The sequence below is a fragment of the Helianthus annuus genome, chromosome 4 (assembly GCF_002127325.2).
Source record: "Helianthus annuus cultivar XRQ/B chromosome 4, HanXRQr2.0-SUNRISE, whole genome shotgun sequence".
NCBI lineage: Eukaryota > Viridiplantae > Streptophyta > Magnoliopsida > Asterales > Asteraceae > Helianthus > Helianthus annuus.
This window is the reverse complement of record NC_035436.2, coordinates 57,016,740-57,042,915: the sequence shown is the minus strand read 5'-3', so window position 1 is coordinate 57,042,915 and position 26,176 is coordinate 57,016,740. Positions and strand designations below refer to the sequence as shown.

The 26,176-nt window shown below is 33.8% G+C and overlaps 1 protein-coding gene and 2 long non-coding RNA genes across 3 annotated transcripts; 2 read left to right on the top strand and 1 right to left on the bottom strand.

Moving 5' to 3' along the window:
- LOC110936472 lies at window positions 1–903 on the bottom strand. Its single transcript, XM_022178864.2, has one exon. The coding sequence runs from the start codon at window positions 813–815 to the stop codon at window positions 342–344; it is 474 nt and encodes a 157-aa protein (XP_022034556.1). The 5' UTR covers window positions 816–903; the 3' UTR covers window positions 1–341.
- Window positions 904–7,349: 6,446 nt separating this feature from the next.
- On the top strand, window positions 7,350–10,617 carry LOC110936471. The gene is made up of 4 exons (XR_002590043.2): window positions 7,350–7,511; window positions 7,642–7,681; window positions 10,067–10,131; window positions 10,207–10,617. It is a non-coding gene; the product is annotated as an uncharacterized LOC110936471 (long non-coding RNA).
- Window positions 10,618–24,071: 13,454 nt separating this feature from the next.
- Window positions 24,072–25,458, top strand: LOC110934666. Its single transcript, XR_002588534.2, has 3 exons — window positions 24,072–24,203; window positions 24,839–24,926; window positions 25,376–25,458. It is a non-coding gene; the product is annotated as an uncharacterized LOC110934666 (long non-coding RNA).
- The last annotated feature ends 718 nt before the right edge of the window (window positions 25,459–26,176 follow it).

Below are 26,176 nucleotides of genomic sequence, written 5' to 3'. Positions count from 1 at the left end.
TTATATAATTATAATCAAGTATATTTAATAAATTAAAACTAAAACAACTCATGCACATAAGATTAAAGTTTCACAAAAACCATAAACAACATCATATATGCATTCCTAATGTTATAGAAATTCACATACATAAACACTTCAGTAGTCACTAGGTAAAATTCGGTGCACGAATTACTTGGACCTGATGTATGCATCCTTAATTCCTTATGTACCTTACAATTCTGTAACAAGCTGTTTCCACGACTCGAACTCATGACCTTCAAGTCACATGACAGCAACCTTACCCGACTACTTTATTATGTTTGATCAACGGTAGGATGGATTTAGTGACGCAATAATATTCACCGGAAAAGATAACTTGAACGTGATCTTGGAAGGTAAACAATAGACTGAGCCACTTCACATGTTCTAAAGCAAGAACCGTATAAGCTACCAAGCCCGCTACTCGACCGCATTTTCGACCCCTTAATCGACATATCATCATCCTTTGAGCACTCAACAAAAGCTGCAAAAAAAGGGTCTTCATGGGTGGTATTCTTTTTGATCATTGGTGTGGTGTCTTTTCCAAAGGATTTTCGAAACGAATTACCGGATGGCGGTAATGGGAGGAGACACTGTGATGAGGTTTTGTTGGTATTGTTTTTCTTTGGAATTCCGGGGAATTGCTCCCAAGAAAAGGGTATTCCGGTGTATCGAAGTGGAGTGGCCGGAGTCGAAGAATCGTCGAGAAAGGATATTGAGCCTAGAGATGATGAAGAAGATGAAGAGAAAGATGGGCTCCGGCGAGAGGGTCGTCGGAAAGTTGTGGAAGTCATGGAGTGTTTTTTTTTGGGTGTGTAAGAGAGAACCGACAAAGAGGAGCACTAAACTTGTGTTTTAATACTACACTCATATATACAATACATACACGTCATGTGTGTGTATATTTATATATGTGGTGTGGGGTGGGGTTGTTAAAATAATTAAAATGTGAGAACATGTAATCGTAATTTAAGATGAGACAAGTGTATATTCGCAAGGTTTTATAGGAAATATAGCTAATTACTTACAAGTGGTTTTAAATGTATAATTTACTTGTACTAGTAAACTATACTAGTTTATTAAATTTTGAATTTGTTTCCTATCTTTTCAAAAAGTATATGAATGATGAATGGTTCTTGTGTTTTACACTTTGTAACGTATTTTGTCTCATTTTTTTTCTTCCAAAAGTATATGGATGGTCTATATAGTTTGCATTTTGTAACGTATTTACTCTTCAACTTGGACATGTTAAAACCTTAAGATTTATGCCGTTCAAAAAAAAAAAAACCCCTTAAGATTTATTGGTTAGGGACTAAATACGTTACAAAATGCAAATCACATTGATCATACATGTACTTTTAAAAAAGAGTTAAATGCCATTTTAATTCTTATGGTTTGGGCCATTTTGGCAGTTTAGTCCAAATGTTTCATTTTCCCTTATGGGTCCAAAAAGGTTTCACCATTGACATTTTAGTCCACTGGGTTAACTTCATCCATTTTTTCTGTTAACGAGAAAGACAATTCGATCATTTTATATGGCCGAATTGCCCTTTTAGTTCACAGAATCTATATATATAATAAACAAAACCATTGGGGGACACTTGTCACCCATTGGTTTAAGCCAACTCAGCTGTATATGTGGCAGTACATGTGGCATAGCTCTAAATCAAGGATTGGACAAGCTTCTTTGGTACGTTTCATATACTCTCTCTCTCTCTCATTCTATCATTAATCACCGTTCCTTCTCATTCAAAACCCTAATCTCTCTCTCTGGCGAACACGGCAATTCGATCAACCTTCATTGGAGCTTAGGGTTTTCAAATCTTCCTCTCAAAGATGACTCACAAATCATCGTGAAGCAATTCTAAGCCGATCCATCTTTCTGAACGTCCTTAGGGTTTACAACTCTTTCTCTACAAGGTGATTTTATCTTACATCGATCTGTTTCACCGATTTGATTTGATGTTTATCTTAGAATTATCTTCATCTCCATCTTTTTTTTTGTTGAGAACATGGATTCTTAATTAAGATTTTCGATTACAATACAATGGATTTTGGGGATAAGTGATACCAGTAGGTCAATCAAGATTGGTTCCGCTTCGAACCCGACGACAGAGATGATCAGAGGTTTTCTGGTAATGGATTTGGTAATGATTTTCTAATTTTTATCTTTCTGTTCATGTAATTTAAACATTGACGTTTTAAGGTTGTTTGGTTTTGTCGATTGTGTATATCAATTTTTTCTTTATTTAACAGTTTTCATCTATTTTTCTCATCTGATTTGGTTTAATTGCAATTTGGTAGTCGTTTTCGAACAGGTTAGTAACAGTCTCCAATCGCTATTCTTGATTGCTTACTTTCTTTATTGTTTTTAATCGAACATGTTCTTTACAATTCAAGGATTTGTGATTTTTTAATGTGGATTTTTTATTATTGTAGATATTTGCAGTACTCGGTTAAGGAGATTGTACAAATCGTTGAAGTTCACCAATAGGCGTGGAAACCAAACTAGAAAATCCATTCGATCATCTACTGTTAGTATCATAATTATGGTTCTTTTTTGAATTTGTTTTTTTCCTGTTTGCGTGTGTTGTGTAGATTGTGGATAGCCTTCATCTACGTTCTTGAATACCGAGGCACAGGCTCTTCGAATAGCATGGAAATTCATTCGTGTGGCATATAGTAAGTTGTTTTTCAAATTGAAGTATTATTTATAAATTCCTATAAATTCTCTATTTATAAAATTTCTTTAATATTCTTAAAAAATAAAGGGTTAAATTTGATCATGTAATTTGAGATGCAGCAAATAAGGTCTTACTACTCCCTACTGAATAAAGGTTAGACACTTTTTGATCGCTTAAATTTTAATTGCTGGTTGTTATCATAAATATGCTGAGTTTATGATGTTAGTGTGTTTAGGTGAGCAAATTCTTGAAGTTTCTAGGGCTTCGAGTTTCTGGGTCTGTAAGATGTTGAAGATTTTTCATCTCCGGTATGAATCTTGATCAATTTTTTTTTTTCTATTAAACTGCATTATGGCCTTAGTTATATGAATCTTTTGTGTGACAATGGTTACTTACTTTATTTAGTCGGTCATCATGGTTCTTCACTTTATTTGGTATAACTACATTTAACTTGGATAAGAATATAGATCTGAACATGCTGGATAATAATACCATCATACCAAATCTGTACCAGAGTATCACACATCACATTTGATAATTACACCAGTAGTAGTAGTAGTTCTTCACTTCGCTTCATATGTTTGATGTGTACTTTTCGGAATATGCATCATGTTGGTTGCTATGGGTCATGGGTGGCATGGCTTTTTTTTTTAATGTTCGAATCAACATTGGCCAAAATAGTTGTTTTTATTATTGGGTTGAGTCAAGTTCGGGCAAAAAGGGTTGCTTTTAGTAACGTTCGAATCAGCTTCAGCAAAAAAAGTTATTTTTAATATTGGGTGGAATTAAGTTCGGGAAAAAATGGTTGCTTTTAGTAACGTGTCGAATCATATTCAGGCCAAATAGGTGGTCTCAGTAATGCGTAGAATCAGGTTTGGGCTAGAAAGTTTGTTTTTAGTAACGGGTCGAATCAAGTTCTGGCAAAAAAGTTTTTTAGTAATGGGTTCGAGTCTGTTACGGGCAAAACGGTTGGTTTAGTAATGGGTCAAAACAGGTTGTATTTAACTTTATATGGTTTGTGAGAAAATTTTGTGCTTTTTTAACTTCCTTTACTTTTCATGGCAAAAAATGTTAAGGGTAGCAATTGTACTTTTCAGAATATGCATTATACTGGTTGCTATGGGTGGCATGGTTTTTTTAGCAATGTTTAAATCAGCTTCAACCAACATAGTTGTTTTTATTATTGGGTCGAGTCAAGTTTGGGCAAAAAGGGTTGCTTTTAGTAACGTTCGAATCAGCTTCGGCTAAAAAAGTTGTTTTTAATATTGGGTGGAATCAAGTTCGGACAAAAACGGTTGCTTTTAGTGTGTCGAATCATATTCAGGCCAAAAAGGTGGTCTTTAGTAATGCGTAGAATCAGGTTTGGGCTAGAAAGTTTGTTTTTAGTAACAGGTCGAATCAAGTTCTGGCTAAAAAGATTTTTAGTAATGGGTTCGAGTCTGTTTCGGGCAAAACGGTTGGTTTTGTAATGGGTCAAAACAAGTTGTATTTAACTTTATATGGTTTGTGAGAAAATTTTATGCTTTTTTAACTTCCTTTACTTTTCATGGCAAAAAATGTTAAGGGTAGCAATTGTACTTTTCAGAATATGCATCATACTGGTTGCTATGGGTGGCATGGTTTTTTTAGCAATGTTCAAATTAGCTTCAACCAACATAGTTGTTTTTATTATTGAGTCGAGTCAAGTTTGGGCAAAAAGGGTTGCTTTTAGTAACGTTCGAATCAGCTTCGGCTAAAAAAGTTGTTTTTAATATTGGGTTGAATCAAGTTCGGACAAAAACGGTTGCTTTTAGTGTGTTGAATCATATTCAGGCCAAAAAGGTGGTCTTTAGTAATGCGTAGAATTAGGTTTGGGCTAGAAAGTTTGTTTTTAGTAACGGGTCGAATCAAGTTCTGGCTGAAAAGATTTTTAGTAATGGGTCCGAGTCTGTTTCGGGCAAAACGGTTGGTTTAGTAATGGGTCAAAACAAGTTGTATTTAACTTTATATGGTTTGTGAGAAAAATATGTGCTTTTTTAACTTACTTTACTTTTCATGGCAAAAAATGTTAAGGGTAGCAATTGTACTTTTCAGAATATGCATTATACTGGTTGTTGTGGGTGGCATGGTTTTTTTAGTAATGTTCGAATCAGCTTCGGCCAACATAGTTGTTTTTATTATTGGGTCAAGTCAAGTTCAGGCAAAAGGGTTGCTTTTAGTAACGTTCGAATTAGCTTTGGCTAAAAAAGTTGTTTTAATATTGGGTTGAATCAAGTTCGGGCAAAACCGGTTGCTTTTAGTAATGTGTCGAATCAGATTTAGGCCAAAAAGGTGGTCTTTAGTAATGCGTAGAATCAGGTTCGGGCTAGAAAGTTTGTTTTAAGTAACGGGTCGAATCAAGTTCTGGCAAAAAAAAAAAGATTTTTAGTAATGGGTCGAGTTTGTTTCGGGCAAAACGGTTGGTTTAGTAATGGGTCAAAACAGGTTGTATTTAACTTTATACCGTTTGTGAGTAAAATATGTGCTTTTTTAATTCCTTTACTTTTCATGGCAGTCATAGCTACATGATCTCTTGAAGAAGAGCGATTATGGAGCACAGTAAATGCAAATTTGTCTGAGTTTAATGCCCGGACTGCCTGAATAGAAGAAACTTAGAAAATGAGGTACCCTGTATTGTTAAAGCAAACAAAAAAAATCAATTAGAAATTTGACATATTTATAAAATTTGATCATATTTATAAAATTTGTAAAATTTTTATAAAATTTGACAAAATTTCAAGAAAAAAGAACACCTTTAATCATATGTATAAAATTTCTTTAATATACTTAAAAAATAAAGAGCATTGTGGTTTAGGTCATGACCATACCCTTAGGGTAGTGGTTTTAGATGGTGGATTAAAGGTGAGTGACATGACGCCTATGTGGAGGATCATGGGGGTCATGAGGGTCATGACCACACCCTTTAGCCTTATGTATTTGGTGAAAATGTGTTACTTTTAAATGAAGACAAATTGCAAGAATGTGTTTGATCAATTTCATATTCAAATTGCAATGAATAACATCGTCGTCATACGTGCTATTACCATAATTTCAACTTTTAATTGTGATTTTTGTTGTAGCCATGTTATCTTAGGTTGTTGGCTGGAACTGTGATCGTCAAGGCATTTTGAAAGATAATAATGGGAGTTCAAAACAGGAGCTGGAGAATAATTTGACGACTTGGGTTATTTGTTCCATTATAGGTTTTCATAATTTTTATTATTCGGTAATTACCTTATTAGTTTTTTTTACCTATTGAATATTTTCTGTTTTTTTGCTAGCGTAGATTATTTATATTATATGCTATAGAAATAATACATGCTGTTTGTAATGTATGGTGTATTCAAGTATTAGTCATGCAATAGCTGTGTATATGGTTGTTGGCGACTTACTGTCGATGCCTTTCTAAGAACAAGTACTTTTTGTGTAGGTCACTCATCAAACATCTGCAAAGCCAAATCGTTGATAAAGTGGAAGTATTTCTTAAGATTATCAATGGAGAGAGGTTTATCAAGGAGGCGCCTAAGGCGCTTGTGCTAAAAGCCGTATTAATTCCTACAACAATCAAACATATGTTATTGTACTTGTGTGTAGATTAGTTTTTTCTTTTTTATCATTTTTATTGTTTTCATGGCTTTAGCGGCATGTAAAAATTTTCCAGCATTTGAATAGTTTTCTGTTTTTTTTCTTCCAATGTATGTATTAGTACACAACATTTCATTTCAAAGTAAATAATATAGTTTTAGTTGAAGCGCGCGTATTACGCGGGCATTAACCTAGTTTCATATATAATGTTGCTTCTTGGTATCCATGTTGTTTTGGTTCAGTGGTAAATAATAGCTCAGTTCGGTAACTAAACCAAAATTTTGGCTAATCAGAATATATCTAAAACTGAGTCATTTGTTTATATTTTGGTTAGGTTAATCGGTTTTCTCACCCCTACCTTATTTTTATTAGGCAAAAAAAAGAATTTTAACCTATAAAATTCTTAACCATAGGTTGAGGGAAATTATGTAAATATGGGAGAAGGGAGGGATTTGAACTTGTAGTGAGGGGTTTAAACAGCAATCCAGTTGATCTACCGTTAAAAAAAAGGTTGAGGAAATAAATATTCTGTTGTCTATGTTTATTTGTAAATATATTAAAAATAGCTTATACTAAAATTTTGCTTTGATAAATATAAGTCACACGACTAACAACTAGCCACGTGTTTTTTTTTTTAATTATTACCGGGTAAACTTTCAATTTTACTGCTTAAAACATAAATATCACCTTTAACTCATTTTATAATTATTTTTCTCTCATAATTTATGTTTTAACTTTAAAATAAACACACTAAATATTATATTTTTCTCTCATAATTTATGTTTTAACTTTAAAATAAACACACTAAATACGCAGTTGTTTGTTTTTTTTCTTCAACATTATACTATGTATTAATAAAAGAAGCTTGTAAACAGTAACTATTACCCCGTGTCTGCTCGTCATTATACTATGTATTAATAAAAGAAGCTTGTTTGCGGTGTGTATATATATACGATTGTTTTACACCTTTAACACAAAATTAGTGTGTGTTCAACTGGTTTTGTGTCAGCTTTAATCCAACTTTTATGCAGGTTCGACCCTTCCTTGCCCTATTTTTTTTTCATCCCTCCGTTCTGCTTGTAGGGCTTCACACATGTCTCTTGAAGATTTTATTTGAGGCCACCTGTCTAATTGCGTGTATACTTCTTTGATTTAGCTACATCAGTGTTGGATTACATGAGATCTTCTTCAGATCCTTCTCAGGTTCGTCAATTTTTTTCCTGCGTTTGTTGCAATTGGGTGGTTGTTTTTGATCTGATGTTGTTCTTTGGGATTTGGGTGTTTTGGGGGGGGGGGGATTGTTGTTGATTGTGCCGGTCTTGATGTGTAACAGGTGTTGTTCGAGGATTTTAGTGTATGTTCATCTCTTACAGGTACATTTCTTTCTTTCTTTTAATTTATGTAATTCTGCACATGGATATGGCTGTTACTGGTATGTTGAGAAGGTTTGATGTTGTGAATGCCATGTCTTCTTTGTTTGATTTTGCTGTTTTCTAATTCATTTTGTTACCTGTTTACATCTACACAATCTGCCCCTTTATTTGGTACTTTCTGCTGCGTTGTGTGTTATGCTGATTTTTTGTATTGATTTGTCAAACCCTCTGGAACTTCTGTATTTATTGCCTTCTTTGTATGATTTTGTTGTTCTGTATGGACGCTAAACCCTAACTTATATGTGGTTTTAAGGCACATATGATAAATTGAATATAAGTCCATTTGCATAAATCCAAAGTTGAATGTGGGTATTGATTAGGATTACTAACAGATATTCAATGGATTAACTATATTCACTCATTAGGCCTTTAACAACAGTGCCTCCATTGAAAAGGTGAAATTACTCAACATGGTAGCTTGAAAAGTCAAGAAGGTAAAGTTCTAATGGTGATACATGAAGTTCATTTAACCGCACCTTTCGTATTTAATTACAAAATTTACACCCGTGTCTTTATTGTTTACTCGGTCGTTTCATTTTATTAAAAGTAAGTATAACAATGAAAATCACATAAGCGATTTCAACCATAGGTTTTATATTGCTCAGCTGCGTGTCGAGGGATGAATGCACGAGGGGTCGATTTGGCATTCGGTTTTCAGTTCTGAAGGACTGATTTAGGCGTCAGGCGTTTTCAATAGGAAACGATTTGGTATGAGGGATGAGAGCATGAGGGGTCGATTTGGCATTCGGTTTTCAGTTCTGAAAGACTGATTTAGGCGTTAGGGGATTTCGATAGGAAACGATTTGATATGAGGGATGAGAGCATGAGGGGTCGTCTTGGCATTCGTTTGTTGAAGGATTGATTTAGGCATTAGGCGATTTCAATAGGGAACAGTTTGGTATGAGGCATGAGAGGGTTGATGAAGGATGGATTATTGCCAATTTCAGCTAAAGGTTTCAATGACAGATCAATATAGGGTTCAGGGTGAAACGAGTGCGTTAATGTGACGCATCTGGAAGGTGAAGGGTGAAACAGAAAGCTAAAAACACAAAAAAAAAAACAGGAGAACAGTGGGCCGAACCCCACGCCTACCAGTTAACGTCTAGACACCACAGCCACTCAACTGAGACGCCGTTTGTGTTCTAGGTCGTTAACGAAAACGTTAAAAGCTAAAGATTGTGGCGGCACTATTCACGCATGTTATTGATTATCCTTTTAGCCCGGCTTGGGACAATTAGTATTAACGCACGTTCATCAATTGCGTTAGAGAGAAGGTGGATTAAAGAGCGCTTTAGCTGAAAACTATATATACACATTTTAGGATGTTGTATAAACAGAACACTTTGTTTGGCTTTTTCCTATTAGTAGGATGCTATATGTAATATATTTATTTTTTCCATGCTTTAGAGAGAAGGTAGCTCAGGTGTATGTACTCTTATTGTTCATGTTTTGCAAAAAACTGAATATAAATGTTATTGAGTTTTGAACACGGTAATTATTCTGACCGACCCAAGCCCGACCAACTCAAACCTTATATGGGTCGGTTATCGGGTAACTTTTCACAGCCAAAACCCTGAACAATCCGAAACCAGAAAAAAAAACTGAACATTTTTTTGCTTTTTTTATAGATGTGTTTTGGTTTGGGGTCTTCTGAACATTTTAGTTCTCAGACTTTTGGATATTATCATATCACATTGTCGTGCTTGTAATTTTGATGATATTTTATAAAAAATAAGCATTTTTTTTCATTTTACATTTAAACACGAAAAGCAAACAACCCGACCCGAACTAACTCGAACCCAAACAACCAGAACGGAACCTGAATAAGCCGAACCCGACCAATCTGAACTTTATACGGGTCGGTTATCGGATCACTTTTTCTCAGCCAAAAACCCGAACAACCCGACCCCGCCATTGCGCAAGCTACTAATACGCACAAGATTATCTTTAGTAGGGTATGGTCTGAAGTTTTCATTTTGTGAATCACAATAAGTCTAAATCTTTTTTTATAATGGATCTTTTTAAAGGGGTGTTTGTGCATATGTTTCATGTTGACGGATGTCACTGTTGTCCAAGTGAATCTCTTTTTTCTTTCGCTTTATTTATAAAGAATGGTCACTAAGCTTCTTTCACTTTAAATTCATTTGTTATGTTCTTAGATCTTTAATTTGTAGGATTATGACCTTTGAAATGCCAAATGTGTGTTTTTAATGCAGTTTTTATTCTTTAACCATATGGAGATTAAAAGCATTCAGTTACAAGGTTTTATAGATGTTCATTTGTTATTTAGTGGTTTAACTAAAAAAGTAGGTTTCATTGAAACAGATCTTCAACTCAAGCTCAAAAAGGAAGCATTGCAACTAGAGCGAAGTGTCAATTGGAATTCCACGGTAAGCCAAGTCAATCAAAACATTTACACATGCACACAACACAAATACTCACATCAAACATGCTTTCGCCTGCAGACTCAGATCCACCGTCGAAAAGGCCTGGCAATCGCAGCCTCACGAACTAAGACCCAGTTAACAGAAGTTGGTCCTTTTGTCCACCAATAACAAGATGATGCTGACTGCCTGCTAACTACACGCTGCATATACAAGCAGCATAACACATCAGCCTTATAAAACATGCAATTAATGATTGAATGTTAATTGCACCAATATGTATGCCTGAACATACATTTTTTTTTCATGGTTGCGTTTGTTAACAGCAGCATTTTCAGTTATCGACATACCAAATCTCGCTGTCGTAACCAAGTGAAAACATCACTGAATGTTGCGCAACGCGCGAACGCTCGAATACCCCTAGTTCCAATTAAACTTTACTGTAAAAGAGGTTGTATTTAAAACAAAAAATCTATTTGATATTTTAAACTATACCAAGTGCTAATATTTTTCTGATTCAATAACGAGTGGAACCGATACTGACTAAACAACAACGCTAATGGTTTCGGTATCATAGCGGTATGGTTATGACCAATGTAAAACAAGTGAAATATCATTTTGGATACATCACGACTTAATTTTTTGGGTTTCTTTTAATCTTTTGGTTACATGGAGGCGTTGTGTGTGTAATTAAACAATTGATCGAACAACATCGATATAGGTATAGGTATTTATTTTACGGTTTTTTATTGATGTAAAACACGTGTGAATATTATTTTGGGTATATGACGACTTTATTTTTAATTGTTGTTATCTTTTTGGTTATTTGGGGACCCCATATGTATAATTAAATCATCTATTCTTGCATATAAAAAAATATTAAGTGAAACAATAATTTATATGAAAAATAGTAACAAGTGTTTGTATTCTATAGAAAATTATCATAAGAGACCAATATAAATTATTTTATCTAGGAATATTACGAAAAAAATAATATAAATTTGGACTTGATGAAACCTACCCATATATTCCAAAAATTGTGAATCAAAATAGTCAAAACTAGATACAAATAAAAACAAAATACAAATATTTTAGTAATCTTAACGGTCAGTATACTGATGATTCTCGGAAATTTAACGTTTCATAATTATTAACTATGCTATACTAAAATTGTAATTTTAAAATACAGGTCAACTTGAGAATATTGTGCAAGTATAAAGCTTTCAATACGCCATTGACCGTTTGGCCTAGTGGTTGAGAGAAAACTCTCTAGGTGTTTAAATAGATGGAGATCATAGGTTCAATACTAATGAAGTATAACATTTAGCATTTAAAAATAAAAATAAAGCTTTCGATACATAGATGCTGGAGTTCAAAATGAACTTTGACTTTGTAATTTCCTTATAAATGTTTTTGCTCAATAATATGGCTAGATTAATGCAGTTAGCTTTTAGCTTTGAATATACGCAGATAAGGGGAGGGGGTGGTGATCACTCATCACTCACAATATCCAATCAAATTCTGCCATGTCATCAACCATTATTCCATCACTCACAACTTTTTTTAGTGGTAATGTCCATTACTCACAACACCTAAAAATAAATCCTCACACCCTCTTACATCCAATTATCACGGAATACCCATCACGCGTGAAATATATCACGGAATCCATGTATCACTCGTTGATATTGTAGGGTGGCGGTGGTCTGCTTTCATTTTCCACGCGTGGAAAAGTTTATCACGCACAAACAATTGCACAACCCCGCCTCTCCTAAGGTGATTTCCACTTGACACACGAAAATAAACCAAAAATTCAAGCAAGACCAATGACGGATTCAAGAATATACGCACATAAGGCGATTTCCACTTGTAATTTTTTTTCTTATTTTTTTAACCGAGGGTATTCTCAGCTAGAAACCCCCACAACACCCCTAGATCCGCCTCTAAGCAAGACATCTAACACTAACAACCCTTGTTGAGACACTCCACCTTCGGGGTGTGTCACATGGTTTTAGTAGAGAAAATCACGAATGCAGCCATTTTTTGGGTGTATATATTTGTATAACTCATGAATATAGCTGGAAGCAGCCTTTCTATTCCTATCACGTAGAAGTAAGGTTGTCTACATCCTACCCTCCTCAAACCCTATCTTAGCTTTGCTATTGGTGGGATTTATTGAGTATGATAATGATGATGATGAATATAGCTATTTTCTTGGGTGTATTGTATTTGTATAGCTGTGTTAGTGAAAATCTCATTTATATTTATGATATATGTGGCCCCTAAGTTGTGTATCTATTTTTGTTTGTGTATTAGGCTTTAATCACATAAATGTACATGTAGATGCATGTTTTACCTGACTAGAACTCACATATCTTGTTTCACTCGCGTATCACACTTATTGCTCATTAACACATACATAAATGCATTAATGCATGTTATACCTGACCCACATTTAGGGGTGTGCATAATTCGTTTTGAATTTGATAAATTCGTTTAAATTCGATTCGATTATCAAGAATTCGTTTCGATTATAAGAATTCGAATTCGAATTCGATTCAATTCGAGTCAAGTAAATCGAATACGAATCAAATACGAATTTATATTTTCAAATTCGATTCGATTCGAAATTCGAATAAAAATTATAAACTTTTATTTATTATTTTTATATAATACATATATAACTTTTATTAGGCTATACTATAAATTATTTTCAAAATTTTTCCGAGTATTAAAATTACCCATTACTAAACTCACTACATGGCCTATAACTAAAACCTAAGTAACAAATCTATCAATAGATTTCTAAGCGTAAAAATATTAACTTGTAATGTGGAGTGGTTATTCCCGACTTCTCGTTTTGAATTTTAGACTTGTAGTACTTTATTTGGAACTTTTAATGTGATATCGTGCTTAATAGCTGCTTTAAAATTTATGTTTCATTTTGAAAGTTTTTTACATGTTTTTAAAGAATCTGAATTAAATCGAATTTTTTCGAATTCGATTCGAATTTTTAATCAAATACGAATCGAATACGAATTGGGTTTTTTATTCGAATACGAATTCGAATCGAATTCGGTAGGTTTTAATCGAATTTGAATCGAATACAAATTCAAGGAAAAATAATAATTATTCGAACAATTCGATTCGAATAATTCGAAAATTCAATATTCGATTCGATGAACACCCCTACCCACATTTGCTTATCACATATAATAAAAAACAGAACTCTCATAGTCCATTTATCCATTATCAAAACTTTCTATAACTTATATTACGGAAATTAATAAACAAACTAGACAAAAGTTAAACCAAAATTCAATTTTACAGGAAAATAATATTACACCCAATCTTAATTGCATGAATATAAAGTTGATACTACTTATACTTTCTTATCACAAAAAAAACCCTTATACTTTACTCATGTTACTCTATTAGCGATTTATGATTGTGTAACTACGCAACCTTGATTATACAAACTTGATTACAAGAAGATCATTTCTATCAACAATTAGATTTATTCTCTGTTTACTCGTTGTTAGAAATATGAGTCATTGTTAAAAACGTATCATTGCACCTCATGGTTCGTCATGAGAATAATGTCGATTAACAATTTTTAGGTTGACCCGTATCACTATGCAACATTGTTACATAAAGATATTGTCCATCGATGACAGAATCATGAGGTGTTAAATTTGAATCTTTATCTTTATACTTGATAGAGTCAAAGACAATCCCACAAGGTCAATCCCATGTTAGAAATAACCCGTTGCTGTGGTCTTACGGATCATTTGGTAACATTACCAATGTGACATAACTAGTCCCCGACAATTACTTGATGGTAGTAATTGTAATTACTGATTAGTTTAAGGGGCAATTATGATTTCCCTTTAGGTACCTTTAATAGAGAATGTAAAGAGTTTTCATAACCGATCACTATTCATGATCATCATTCATTTTGATGTTATATATATATTTGATCATAAGAGATGAAAAACTTCATAAGAACACCAATACTAAAATTCTCTCTAAGGTGATCCATCAACCCAAGATACCATAATGGGAATCATGGCTTCATCTTTATTCTCAAAGATAATCATCCCTACAAGTAAGTATCTATATCTTGCTATCTATATTTAGATTATGATTGAATAAACATGATTAGGGTTCTATGTTTTTAACCCATGTTTAAAGATATAATCAACATGTGCTATCAGAGCAATGTTGATTATATCAGGTTGATCATGTAAATCGTTTTGTTGCCATGTTTTATGTTTCGTGATCTTCTGACCTGCAAGTTGATTTAGAAGTTAAATCATGTAAGTCAATTTGTTAATAATATCACGAGCTCTTTTGAACAATTCAAATAACTGGCAATCATGATGTAATGACTATCTTATGGAAGTAAAATATATTCATTTTCAAATGATTCATTCTGACACTCTTGATAACCGAAAATATATGGCATACAATCCAAAACAAAGAATTGTCATTTTAACTATATTTACATCATCTTGAATTGCAATTGATGGTGATTTTAATTAGTGACATATTTTTAATTGTGTTTTGTCTATTGTGTTTCTCAATAGTCTGTTGCAATTCTTTATTCAATGTGATTAATTAGTGATTTATACATTTTGGTGGTGAATTAATGGTATATTAATTTTAACTTTACGTAATTTTCCATGCCAACAAGAATCCATCAGTTGAATTATTTCTTTGATTGGATTTAGTTTGGCAAAAAGGATTTAATCAATTGAGATTTTTATTTTACAATCGATTTAATTTTTTTTTTTTTGCATATCGTTTATATGCCAGTCGGTTTTCATGAATATTAAAAAGTCATAATTTGCAAATCCCTAAATTAGCATTATTTTTTATAAATCTATTGATGATCGATTAAATCAATTTATTCTAAGTGCTGGTGACTTATTTCAATCACACACCAACAAACCTATTAATGGTGATTTAATTTGGTATAGATGAAAAGTATTGAAATCGGCTAATTAGTTAATTATTTTGGTAAAATTATCTTGCAAATTATGAAATCGTTTTGCAAAGATGTCAAAATCGGTTTGCAAGCCTTAGTTATTTATTTACTTATTTTTGCTCTAATATGGGACTAACTTGTGAATGGTCCAACTTAAGTATGCAAGTTTTATGGCAAACTTCAATGATCGATGATTGAACCAACGGGATATCATTTGATTAAACATTGAAGCTTTAGTTATGCCATCTTATGTAATTATCTGTATTAGCATAATTTACATAAATATTTCATTTCTGGCCCAAAGGTGTTATGTTATATTTATGTGCTTTACCTTATTGTGTATGTATATTCATCATGATACATGAATTTTGGTCAAAGCCAAAGCGACGTCAAAGTTCATGTAGAACATTGATACAATCTATATTTATGTGTGTTCATTATATGTGAATTTTGGTCAAAGCCAAAGCGAAGCCAGAGTTCATGTAGAACACTAAAGATAGTCTATTATTTTATATCGTTCATAATGCATGAATTTTGGTCAAAGCCAAAGCGAAGCCAAAATTCAGGCAGAACATTAAGTTGGTTTTATTTATTTATGTTCATAATACATGAAATTTGGTCAAAGCCAAAGCGAAGCCAAAGTTCATGTAGAACCATAAGTCAGTCTATTATGTATGTTCATAATGCATAAATTTTGGTCAAAGCCAAAGCGAAACCAAATTTATTTAGAACATCAAGACAATCTGTTATTTATATACGTTCATAATGTCTGAATTCTGGTCAAAGCCAAAGCGAAGCCAAAATTCAGGTAGAACCTTAAACTAGTCTGTTATTTTGGTGTTATAGTAGACTATATCTTCAATATAATAATTTGTGTCTGCCTTACTTGATTACCCCATAATGTAAATCACTCTAAGCTTCTTCTTAAGTTTGTATCTCATCTATTTTATCCACTCTATTTTCAAAACCTAAAATATTTTGCTTAGTAAAGAGTTTCTACAAAATTATCTCTTGTTGGATTGTTGATTATTTCTTAAGGTGTGATAATCCTACTGCTCTTTTCTGGTAAAAGTATTACAGAAGAAAACTAGAGCATGACTAGTGGGATAAGTCAACCATTATATCTCTTATGATAATCAAGAACTCATTTCATTATTGCTATCATGGGAGCTATTCTAGATTCTAAATTTCCTAAGACTAATTTGTTTTCTTTGGAAAAACAAAATAACTCCTAAGACGCATGCATTACTCTAGATTCTTACTATAAAGTTTGTGGCATATGTGAATACATCATAATGTACAATAGCATGACCCATAATTTAAAGGTTTACACATGGAAATCAGTACACTTTCTCGGTACATTACATTTAACTTTTCCACTAATACCATAAGTTGCCTTAAGAATCAACTATACCACTCAAGAGTACCAAAGGAAAATGAGTGTGTTGATTAGCAGCATATGTACAGGAAAAGGAATGCATGAAACTGGAAAATTAGATGTTGTTCATCTCACCGCCACTAAACCTAAAAGGAGGATACTTTTATGATTCAGAGAAAGTGGACAAGTATTGCTTCTAGCTATAAGTTTCTTCAAAGGAAAGTCTCACTGCGGATTTATGCAATTAAACCAGGCATGAGCATCGAGACTATCCATAATTCAATGGAACAACTGGCTAAGATAAGTAGTAAGATATTTATGATATTTAAGTCTGCTAATGATAATATTTCAATCAACACATGACAGGTTGACTCTAGTTCTTTGTGTTTCCTTACCAGAAATCAACAAATACTTAAGATGAGAGTTAGTGACAAAATTTATTGTTAAGACTATAAGAACCATAATAAACTGTTTCATAATTGGGCTTCATGATACCTTATATATTCTGTAGATAATTCAGAATTTAGTATCAATATGAAAGCTACATTATGACAGTTGTGAGGTTTGCATGGTCACGACAAAGTCACTCTTACCTTAAAATCTCATATTATTTGTCATCACAATCTGGATGGAATCCTTATAAGATAGAACTAGATGATACTACATTTTTCACAACTTTTGTTATGATGAAAATGAAAATTTAACAAAAGAAAAATGAGATCTACAAACTTCATCCATTAAGACCAAATGGCATGCGAAATTTGGACCAGGTTAATGAAGGATGAAATTTTATCAAACCTCATTTTTAGTGACTTACGAGCATGTGTTAAAAGCCTTAATATTTAAATGGCTAAGGGAATAAATCAAGTTCCATCAGAAATTATATTTCATTGGAACTTATCCCAAAATGGAATATTCAGACATAAGTCATTTATCATTTCAAATAATATTTACTTGTGTCTAACATGTCCCTTATGGATCAAGGTATTAAAGAAATTAATTCATATATACTATGATTCCTTCTAAATGTGTCCCTCAAAATTGTATAACATCTGGACATTAAGGAAATCAAGTCTGACATATATGACAGGTTCCCACAGCACGTAAATCATTGAAACTTATCTTGTAGCATTCCTAGAGATCTAAGAGGTTAGTGGGAGCATTAAGTGTCTTAATCTTAACTTGCGAGAGTTGCAAGAGGTAGGGGAGTGAAAACTTGTTGTTACCTCAATTTGTACCTCTTGTACAAGACATTGCTTCTTCACGACTTTTCTCTTTAAGAATCTACTGCTACTCTAACAAAAGTTTCATTGTTGCTTAAACGTGGGCACACTCAGATTTCTTACCAAAATTATAATCCTCAAACAGAGAAACTACAATGAGTTACATCATTAACTTGTTTCTCTATTAGAATCTATTGGCCTTCTAATGTTGACCATAAGAAGGCTAAATTTTTTTAATGATTTCTAAAATTAGTAGGAGTAGTAAAAGTCCTTATCATGACTTGCAAGAAGTACAAGAGGCGGGGGGAAGAGACTTATTAAATTTTACTCCGATTACACCTCTTGTACACCATACTCCACCAACTCTTACACACTTAGAATCTTGAAAATGATAGCAACTTAATCAAGAGTTAATCCATAAAACTGAAACTCATAATACAACCCAACAATCAACTACGGAGGTCATCTAGGTTTAACTTTGATGATTATGTATCCTCCTTGACTGAAGTTGAAATGGATATTAGAAAGTTTACTGATCCTACCCCTTCTAATTAAGCCATTAGCATCAATCGATTTTCTAAATGGAATAAAAATTGTTATTAGCAAATTTGATTTTATGTGTCAAAATAACGTTTGGGATTTGGTTGAATTACCTAAATCCAAATGCAAATGTTAGGACACTAAAAGCAAGATTGATTGTTAATGGTTATGCTCAGAAGAGAATTATTTATCAAAGAATCATCTTACCTTACTTACAAAAGGTTTCTTTGAGGATCATTGTTGTTCTAGTAGCTTATAATCTTTTGTAGCTACATTAAATGGATATTAAAACAATTTTCCCTAAACAAAGACTTACATGTTCAAAAAAACCTGAAAGTTCCAAACTAAAAGGTCAAGAACACTTAGTTTCTAAGTCGATGAAATCCATATATGGGTTGAAGCAAACATCAAAATGTGACGAAATCTTAATGTAATTCTTTTCATCACAAATTAAGTGGATTTATGTGTACCAACCTCAGGATGAGTGGGAGCAACTAATGTAAACTTGTCCTTATATAGATGACACTCTTTTTGATAAGTATATGTTACATAAGTCAAATAATTTCTCACACATATTTTGATACAATGAATCTCAGAAATATCACTTACGTGAGAGATATCAAAATATACCGAGATAGACCCATTGGTGCATTAGTTTCGTGCCATAAGCTTTACTCTAAAGTGGGTCCTTACATATGTAACAAAAAATATTGCTCTCATTAAGAGGATAAAATGATAAATGAGATTACTTCCTTATGCTTCATTAATTAGAAGCCTTATGAAGGTTTAAGTCTATACTCGTTTAGATATTGCTCACATTGATGAACATTAGATCACTCTAGATTATTGTGAAGCATCTTACAATATCTTTAAGAAACGAGAAAGACTATAAGAAGAGGTTGATTATTCTTACCTTGATTTTATGATGTTCAAAAGAAACTAAAAGTCAATTTGTGGTAATCCTTATGTCTGCGGACAAATCTATCTCATGGAGGAGTCATAAGAAACTGTTAACAACAACCTAAATTATAATGACATAATATGTTGTTAATTAACAACGCAATTGTCACTAAATGTTGTTGAAATTTTATCAGTGGACTCATAAACTTATTAACTCCATATGAATACTATATTGAAGACTTACTGTGAAAAGTCAGCTACCTTATTTCCTCGAACAGTAACAGTTCGAGAGGTGCTGCATTAAACTTCGATACAAAATTATTGTTCGTTTATGAACAAGAAGAGGAAACTAAATATTTGTATCGAATACATTTACATTCATGATATGCTTGCGGATCCGATAACTAAGGTCTACACTCAAAGTCTTTCTAAGAGCTCATAATAAAGACGGGTTTTACTAAAGGCCTTACATAATAGCATATCGTACATATGAATGATTAGTTATTATCTTTTCCTCAATTACACAATTTGTTTGTCTATAAATACGTATGTGCACCTGATGACGTATAGACAAGAATTATACAAATTAATTTCAAAGGGCTTACCTTAGTCATTTTGGTCTTAAATTTACGTATGTTTTGATTTGGGGTTGTAACATGATTAATGGGGGTCTTGAGTTGACAATAACTCAATGACTGTATTTTTCTGTTGCAATTTCAATTTGAAACGTTGATTAATGTTTTAACTTGGACAAACTTATTCTTATCACAAATGATCACTCGGCCAAGTGGGAGAATGTTAGAAATAACCCGTTGATGTGGCCTTACGGATCATTTGGTAACATTACCAATGTGACATAACTAGTCCCCGACAATTACTTGATGGTAGTAATTGTAATTATTGATTAGTTTAAGGGGCAATTATGATTTCCCTTTAGGTACCTTTAATAGAGAATGTAAAGAGTTTCATAACCGATCACTATTCATGATCATCATTCATTTTGATGTTATATATATATTTGATCATAAGAGATGAAAAACTTCATAAGAACACCAATACTAAAATTCTCTCTAAGGTGATCCATCAACCCAAGGTACCATAACGGGAATCATGGCTTCATCTTTATTCTCAAAGATAATCATCCCTACAAGTAAGTATCTATATCTTGCTATCTATATTTAGATTATGATTGAATAAACATGATTAGGGTTCTATGTTTTTAACCCATGTTTAAAGATATAATCAACATCCCATAGATCAAACCATCCGTTTATATTGCAATTTATTAATTGATTATGTAAATAATTGTATTTCCTTTTAATAGTGTGTAACCTATCAATATAAATAGAAGTTAATATCTTTCTCAAAGTAAAGAACATTCACACGATTTACATGGTATCGCCAGTTTGATCCTCTTTTTCCTAACCCTTCTTCATCTCGTTCTTTGTTCCTCTATTTCTCATGGCCTCTACCACGGTTAATGTTGATGGCACCCTCCCCATGTCCACCATCCTCACATGATAACACTTAAACTCTCTTCCTCTAACTATCTATACTGGAAGAATCAAATTCTTCCACTGCTCACTTATCAAAAACTGACCAGCCATGTTGATGGCTTGGTCACACCACTTGCGGCCACCCGAACCAAAGATGACAAGGAAGAACCGAACCAAGATTATGCTGATTGGGTCGATGTAGACCAATGTGCAATCCTACTTCTTAATTCATCTCTCACAGAAGAAGTTGTGCCTGAGCTATTAGGGTTGACTAGTGCTCACCAAATCTGGTTAGCACTTGAGTCAGCCTACAGTAACACTTCCCTTGAACTCATTCATCTCCTTCGTGATAGCCTGCGACAACTAACCAAAGGTTCAGCTTTCGTCACCGAGTTTGGTTGAAAGTTCAAGGGCGTATGCGCTTAGTTGGCTGCCATTGGTCATCCCGTGGCAGAAACTGATAGGTTTCATTGGTTTTTAAGCGGTCTCGGTCCCTCGTTTTAAACCTTTTCGACTGCCATTCATGCAACACATTCTACTTATCCCCTTCGTGATCTTCTTACTAAAGCCGAAGGCCATAAACAATTTCTTCAATCCCTCAATCCTCCAACTGCCTCTCCCATTGCTTTCATTGCCCACCAACAGCGCCATCTCGCATCACCTCAGACCCCAAGTAAACTGAAGTCCCAATCAAACACGCGGGCTGTCCAATTTTTTTCCTGTGACCCTCGTCGACCTCCTCACTGCCAGTTACGTAGAACTAATGGAACTATGCAAATAAGTGTCCCAACCTAGCTTCATTTGCTTCGACCTCTACTACTAAAGCACATTTGCCTCAAGCATTTCAGGCCCATTGCCATGTCACAACAGACTACCCAGATTAGGTAGCGGACTCGGGTGCGACAACCCATATGGAAAACTCTACATGTTCGCTTCATAACACCGTTTCATACTTGGGTAATTCTCATGTTGCCTTCGGTAATGTCAACTCTTTACCTATCGCTCATATGGGTCAATACTCCTTAAACAAAAATCCTTCTTTAAAAGATGTCTTGGTCATTCCCAAACTCACAAAAAAAATCTGTTATCTATAAGCCAATTAACCACTAATTATCACGTTTTGTTTTCTCAACCTTTTTTTACCATTCAGGATCGGAAAACAAGTCGGTCCCTAGCTTAAGGTCGGGTGAGAATGGGAAATACGTCTCACGGAATAGGAACCTTGCCTCCGTTGCTTCGGTTTCTCAGAATAAAACTTCGTTTGAATTGTGGCATACCTTTTTAGGCCATGTTGCATTTGACACTCTTTATTTTTTGAGTAAGAATGGTTGTTTGTCCATTACCTCTATTTTGCCTAAATTTGTTACTTGTTCACCTTGTCAACTTGCAAAGGCTCACAAAAGGCCTTTTGAGACAAATGATAAACGTACTTTAAATCCATTAGATCTTGTTCATTATGACCTATGGGGCCCATCACCTATTATGAGTATTGATGGCTATCGTTACTATGCGGTCTTTATAGATGACTACTCACGTTTCTTTTGGTTTTATCCTTTAAAAACCAAAAGTGCATTTTATTCGGTGTTATCTACATTTTTACGTTTTGTTCAAACATAATTCTCACGAAAAGTAAAAGTGTTTCAAAGTGATGGTGGTACGGAATTTGTTAACCAACACGCCCGTTGAATTTTTGAAGAAAACGGTACATTTCATAGGATATCATGTCCACATAATCCGTCACAAAATGGTTGAGCTGAGAGAAAGCACCATGACATAGTTGAGATGGGTCTAGCCATGTTGTTTCATGCTCATATCCCGGTCGTCTGTTGGGTTGACGCGTTTAGCTCCACAACCTATATCATAAATCCTTTGCCTTCAAATGTCTTATACAACAAATCACCTTTCGAGATGTTATATACTACATGTGACAACCCACAACTTCAGGTTAATACTTTAACCTAACCAAAGTTAACTTAGTTATACATTCATAGCACTGCATTTAACTATGGTTAGTTAAATGAGCCTACTTTGGTAATTCGAGGAATTACCGGAACGCACAACATTTAACTATGATTAGTTAACTAAGTCTACATTGGTAATTCAGGGAATTACCGGAACACTCACATGATAACTTTCGAATGTTGGTGACTAACGCGAATAATAGTTGTAAACGAAACGGTTTTATACGAAACTTATGTGTGCTTGACAGATACATGAATTATACGCCTTAATTGTAAATTACAAGATGTTGTGTGCTTTATGTGAAGATTTTATAATTAAGGGTGTGTTATGGATATTAGAGAAGTTGTAATAAAACACAAACCCTAAACACTCCCCATCATTTCACTGTACGACAGTTGAATTCTCTCTAATCATTTTAGGCAACACACAAACCTCACACAATCATTTGCATTACTGATCTTTCTATCCATCAATCTTACAAGAGCAAACTCTAAAATCAATATGAGGTAATGATTAGTTTATACGTTGTTAATCTCCTTTTATTGATTTTATGCAAAACCCTAGTCTTCCAAACAATTGCTCTGTGATTAAATTAATTATACCCGTTGTATGTGAATCATGTCTATTAAATGTGTAATAGTTTGTCTAGTTTTAGAATACTATTGACATGCTTGAATTGCCAAAATGTGGTGTTGATTCATGGTGTTATTGTTTAGTATTATTGATTAGGGTTTTGATTGCAAGAACTATTTCATTGAAAAGAAAATTGCGATTGTGTTTATTCTGTCTGTTGTTAGTCAGGAGATAACTGTTAGACTTTGTGAGTCACAAAGTATCTGGACTTATGATTGTTAAATCCGAGTTTATATCTAAACACGTTGTCCGAGTTTAATGTTCTAAATGGTTCAGGATTTACATTTGGCCTATAAGATATCCGAATTTATGATTAATAAGGTCCGAGTTTATGTTTCAACTGCGCCGGGTATAGCAAAGGGTTATAGGTCCGACTTTAGCAAGGGTTTAATGGTCCGGGTTTTGTTAAGAAGAAAGATAGTCTAGGTTTTTGGGCATCATGGTGGGCCAGGTTTGTAATGCCTATGTATGTCCGAATTTAGTGAGTTGTGTAACACCCCAAAAACGGGTTTGGTAATTTAGACCCGGTTACTTTTAAGAAACGGGTAAGGTACCGTTAATGAGAAAAGTTAACCTGAAAAATAAGGATTAACTAGGAATAATTAACCTAGTTGATTATTGGTCTCTTTAGTAGTAACCGAAGAGTTGTAGCCTTATTTGATTAAAACGAAACATGAGGGACCAAAGTGGGATAATTCGAAAGTTGTTATGTTAAATGAAAATAACACACACACACACACACACACACACACACACACACACACACACACACACACACACACACACACACACACACACACACACACACACATCGTGTGTGTTCTGTACGTGATCAGGGGAAGGCTCTAGAGAGCCAAACCCTAGTTCATCATATATCAACCAATTGAAGGATGAATCGAGGCTCAAATTCAAGAAGGAACATGAATTAACGATCACCCAAGCTAGGGGATCATAAGGTATGTTGAATTTTGATGTTTAATGAAGTTAAGAAATCTTGATGAACATCACAAGTAGTGATTTATGTATGAATTGTTTAGGTTATGGCCAAATTGACAATGTATGCTTGCTTAGGAACGAACCCTAAGTGAAGATTTTGAGTAAATTGCTATAAATTGAGTATTTTGATGATTTACTACACCTAGCTAAGTGGGTTTATGTCTAATTCATGAAAGGGTATGAAATTGATTGTGAAAATGTGTAGTATGTGATGTGTACATGTATATAGATTGAGTATGGTATATAATTTGTATGATGTTTACTTGTATTGATGAATGAAAGTGATAACTAGGAAGAAAAAACATGAAATACTTGTACATTATGCTTAGGAAGTAGTACGCACACCAAGTGTTTGATGAAATGTCTAAAAGACAATAATAAGTGAAATTGTATGCAAATAATGGGTAAATAGATATAGTTCATGTGAAGATTATCTAGGGATGATGTCGAGTATACTTTATGCTTGTTTAAATGAATTAATGATGTTGAGTATGCTTCATGTAGGTCGTATGTTAGATGTGAATTTGATATGGTTGTTCATATGTATGAGCATATATGCTAATAAGAATGTGAATGTAATGACATGAGTGTATAGGAATCATGTCAAGATGGATGGGAGCGTTGAAGGCTAACGGGCTAAGAAGACTCAATCAAGTAAGCGAACGAAAATACGGACGCGCAAGGTAAGAGAACTCCAAACTTACCTTTAGTTTGGTAATGTATCTATGATATATGTTAATTGTTGAATGCAATGTAAGAAGATATGGATCGATGCTATTACTAAGTTAAGTTTTAATGGAATGGGTTGGAAGTGGTTAAGAAAGAGATTCGATTAGGTTTGGGTAAGAAAGGGAACTTACATAATGAAATTATGCTTGAATGAATAAGATGAGTTATGTGTATTTGAGGACATGTTCATATAAATGGAAGCTAATGTATTAATCGTTTTTCTATTGAGAATTAATGTGAAGTATAGGCATGTTAACAAAGGAAGTGAAGGTTGACTCCACAATCCGATGAAGGGCCTAGTATAAGAAAAAGCATGATATGTTGACGCGCTATTATGCTTGTGTTAAGATTTTTGTATTATGTCACCGGTTGCTAATAATGTGTTTGAATGTGGTGACTGCAGGCTATATATGTTTGGATGTTTCATCTAGAAGTGTACGCGGTTGAAGATCGAGTTAAGACACGGATTGTATGTGGATGTGTACGTAGTCACTTAAATTGAGACATGTATGTTAGTTTTTGGATTAATTTATAAAAATAGATTAATGTATTTAAATGAAAGAAAGAATATCATGAAGGAAATTTTAGGTATGTAGTTTCCGCTGTGAATCTTAGGTTAAAACGTGTTAGGGCGTTACAAGTTGGTATCAGAGCCTAGGTTTGAGCGAAATCAAGTGCAAATGAGTGAGTACTTGAACTCAAACCTGTGTGCTCTTGTGACTAATGACCCGTACAATCCAAGACTCGATCAAGACCGAAAGGTAAGATTTAATATAAGTAAGTATGTGAGAGGTTACTAATAATGATGAATATTGAAAGGTGAGCTTGATGGATAATGAGGATGTTCCGCAGTTGCAGGCTAGTACGAAAGCTAAGGTGTGTGATATGTCAGGAAAATGGACCCCAGGTATACAAATTTTAAAAATTTACAAGCATTAGTATGTAGCATACCCTTATATACGAGGGTGAAATCCTTGAAGGATTCAAATGGGTGTGTCACGAACTTAAGACCGGTTCCCTGGACATAAAGTGATAATTCTTATAAGGACACGAGACTAGTATGTGGATTGCACGCCTGGCCAGTGTGCAAGAAGCATAGGACGCTCGTGGGATCATAAGGATCATCACATATATGTCCGGACAAATCGGGATTAGGGGTCGTGTGGATTGGACATGAGAAAGAAAGATAAGAATGAAAAGAATG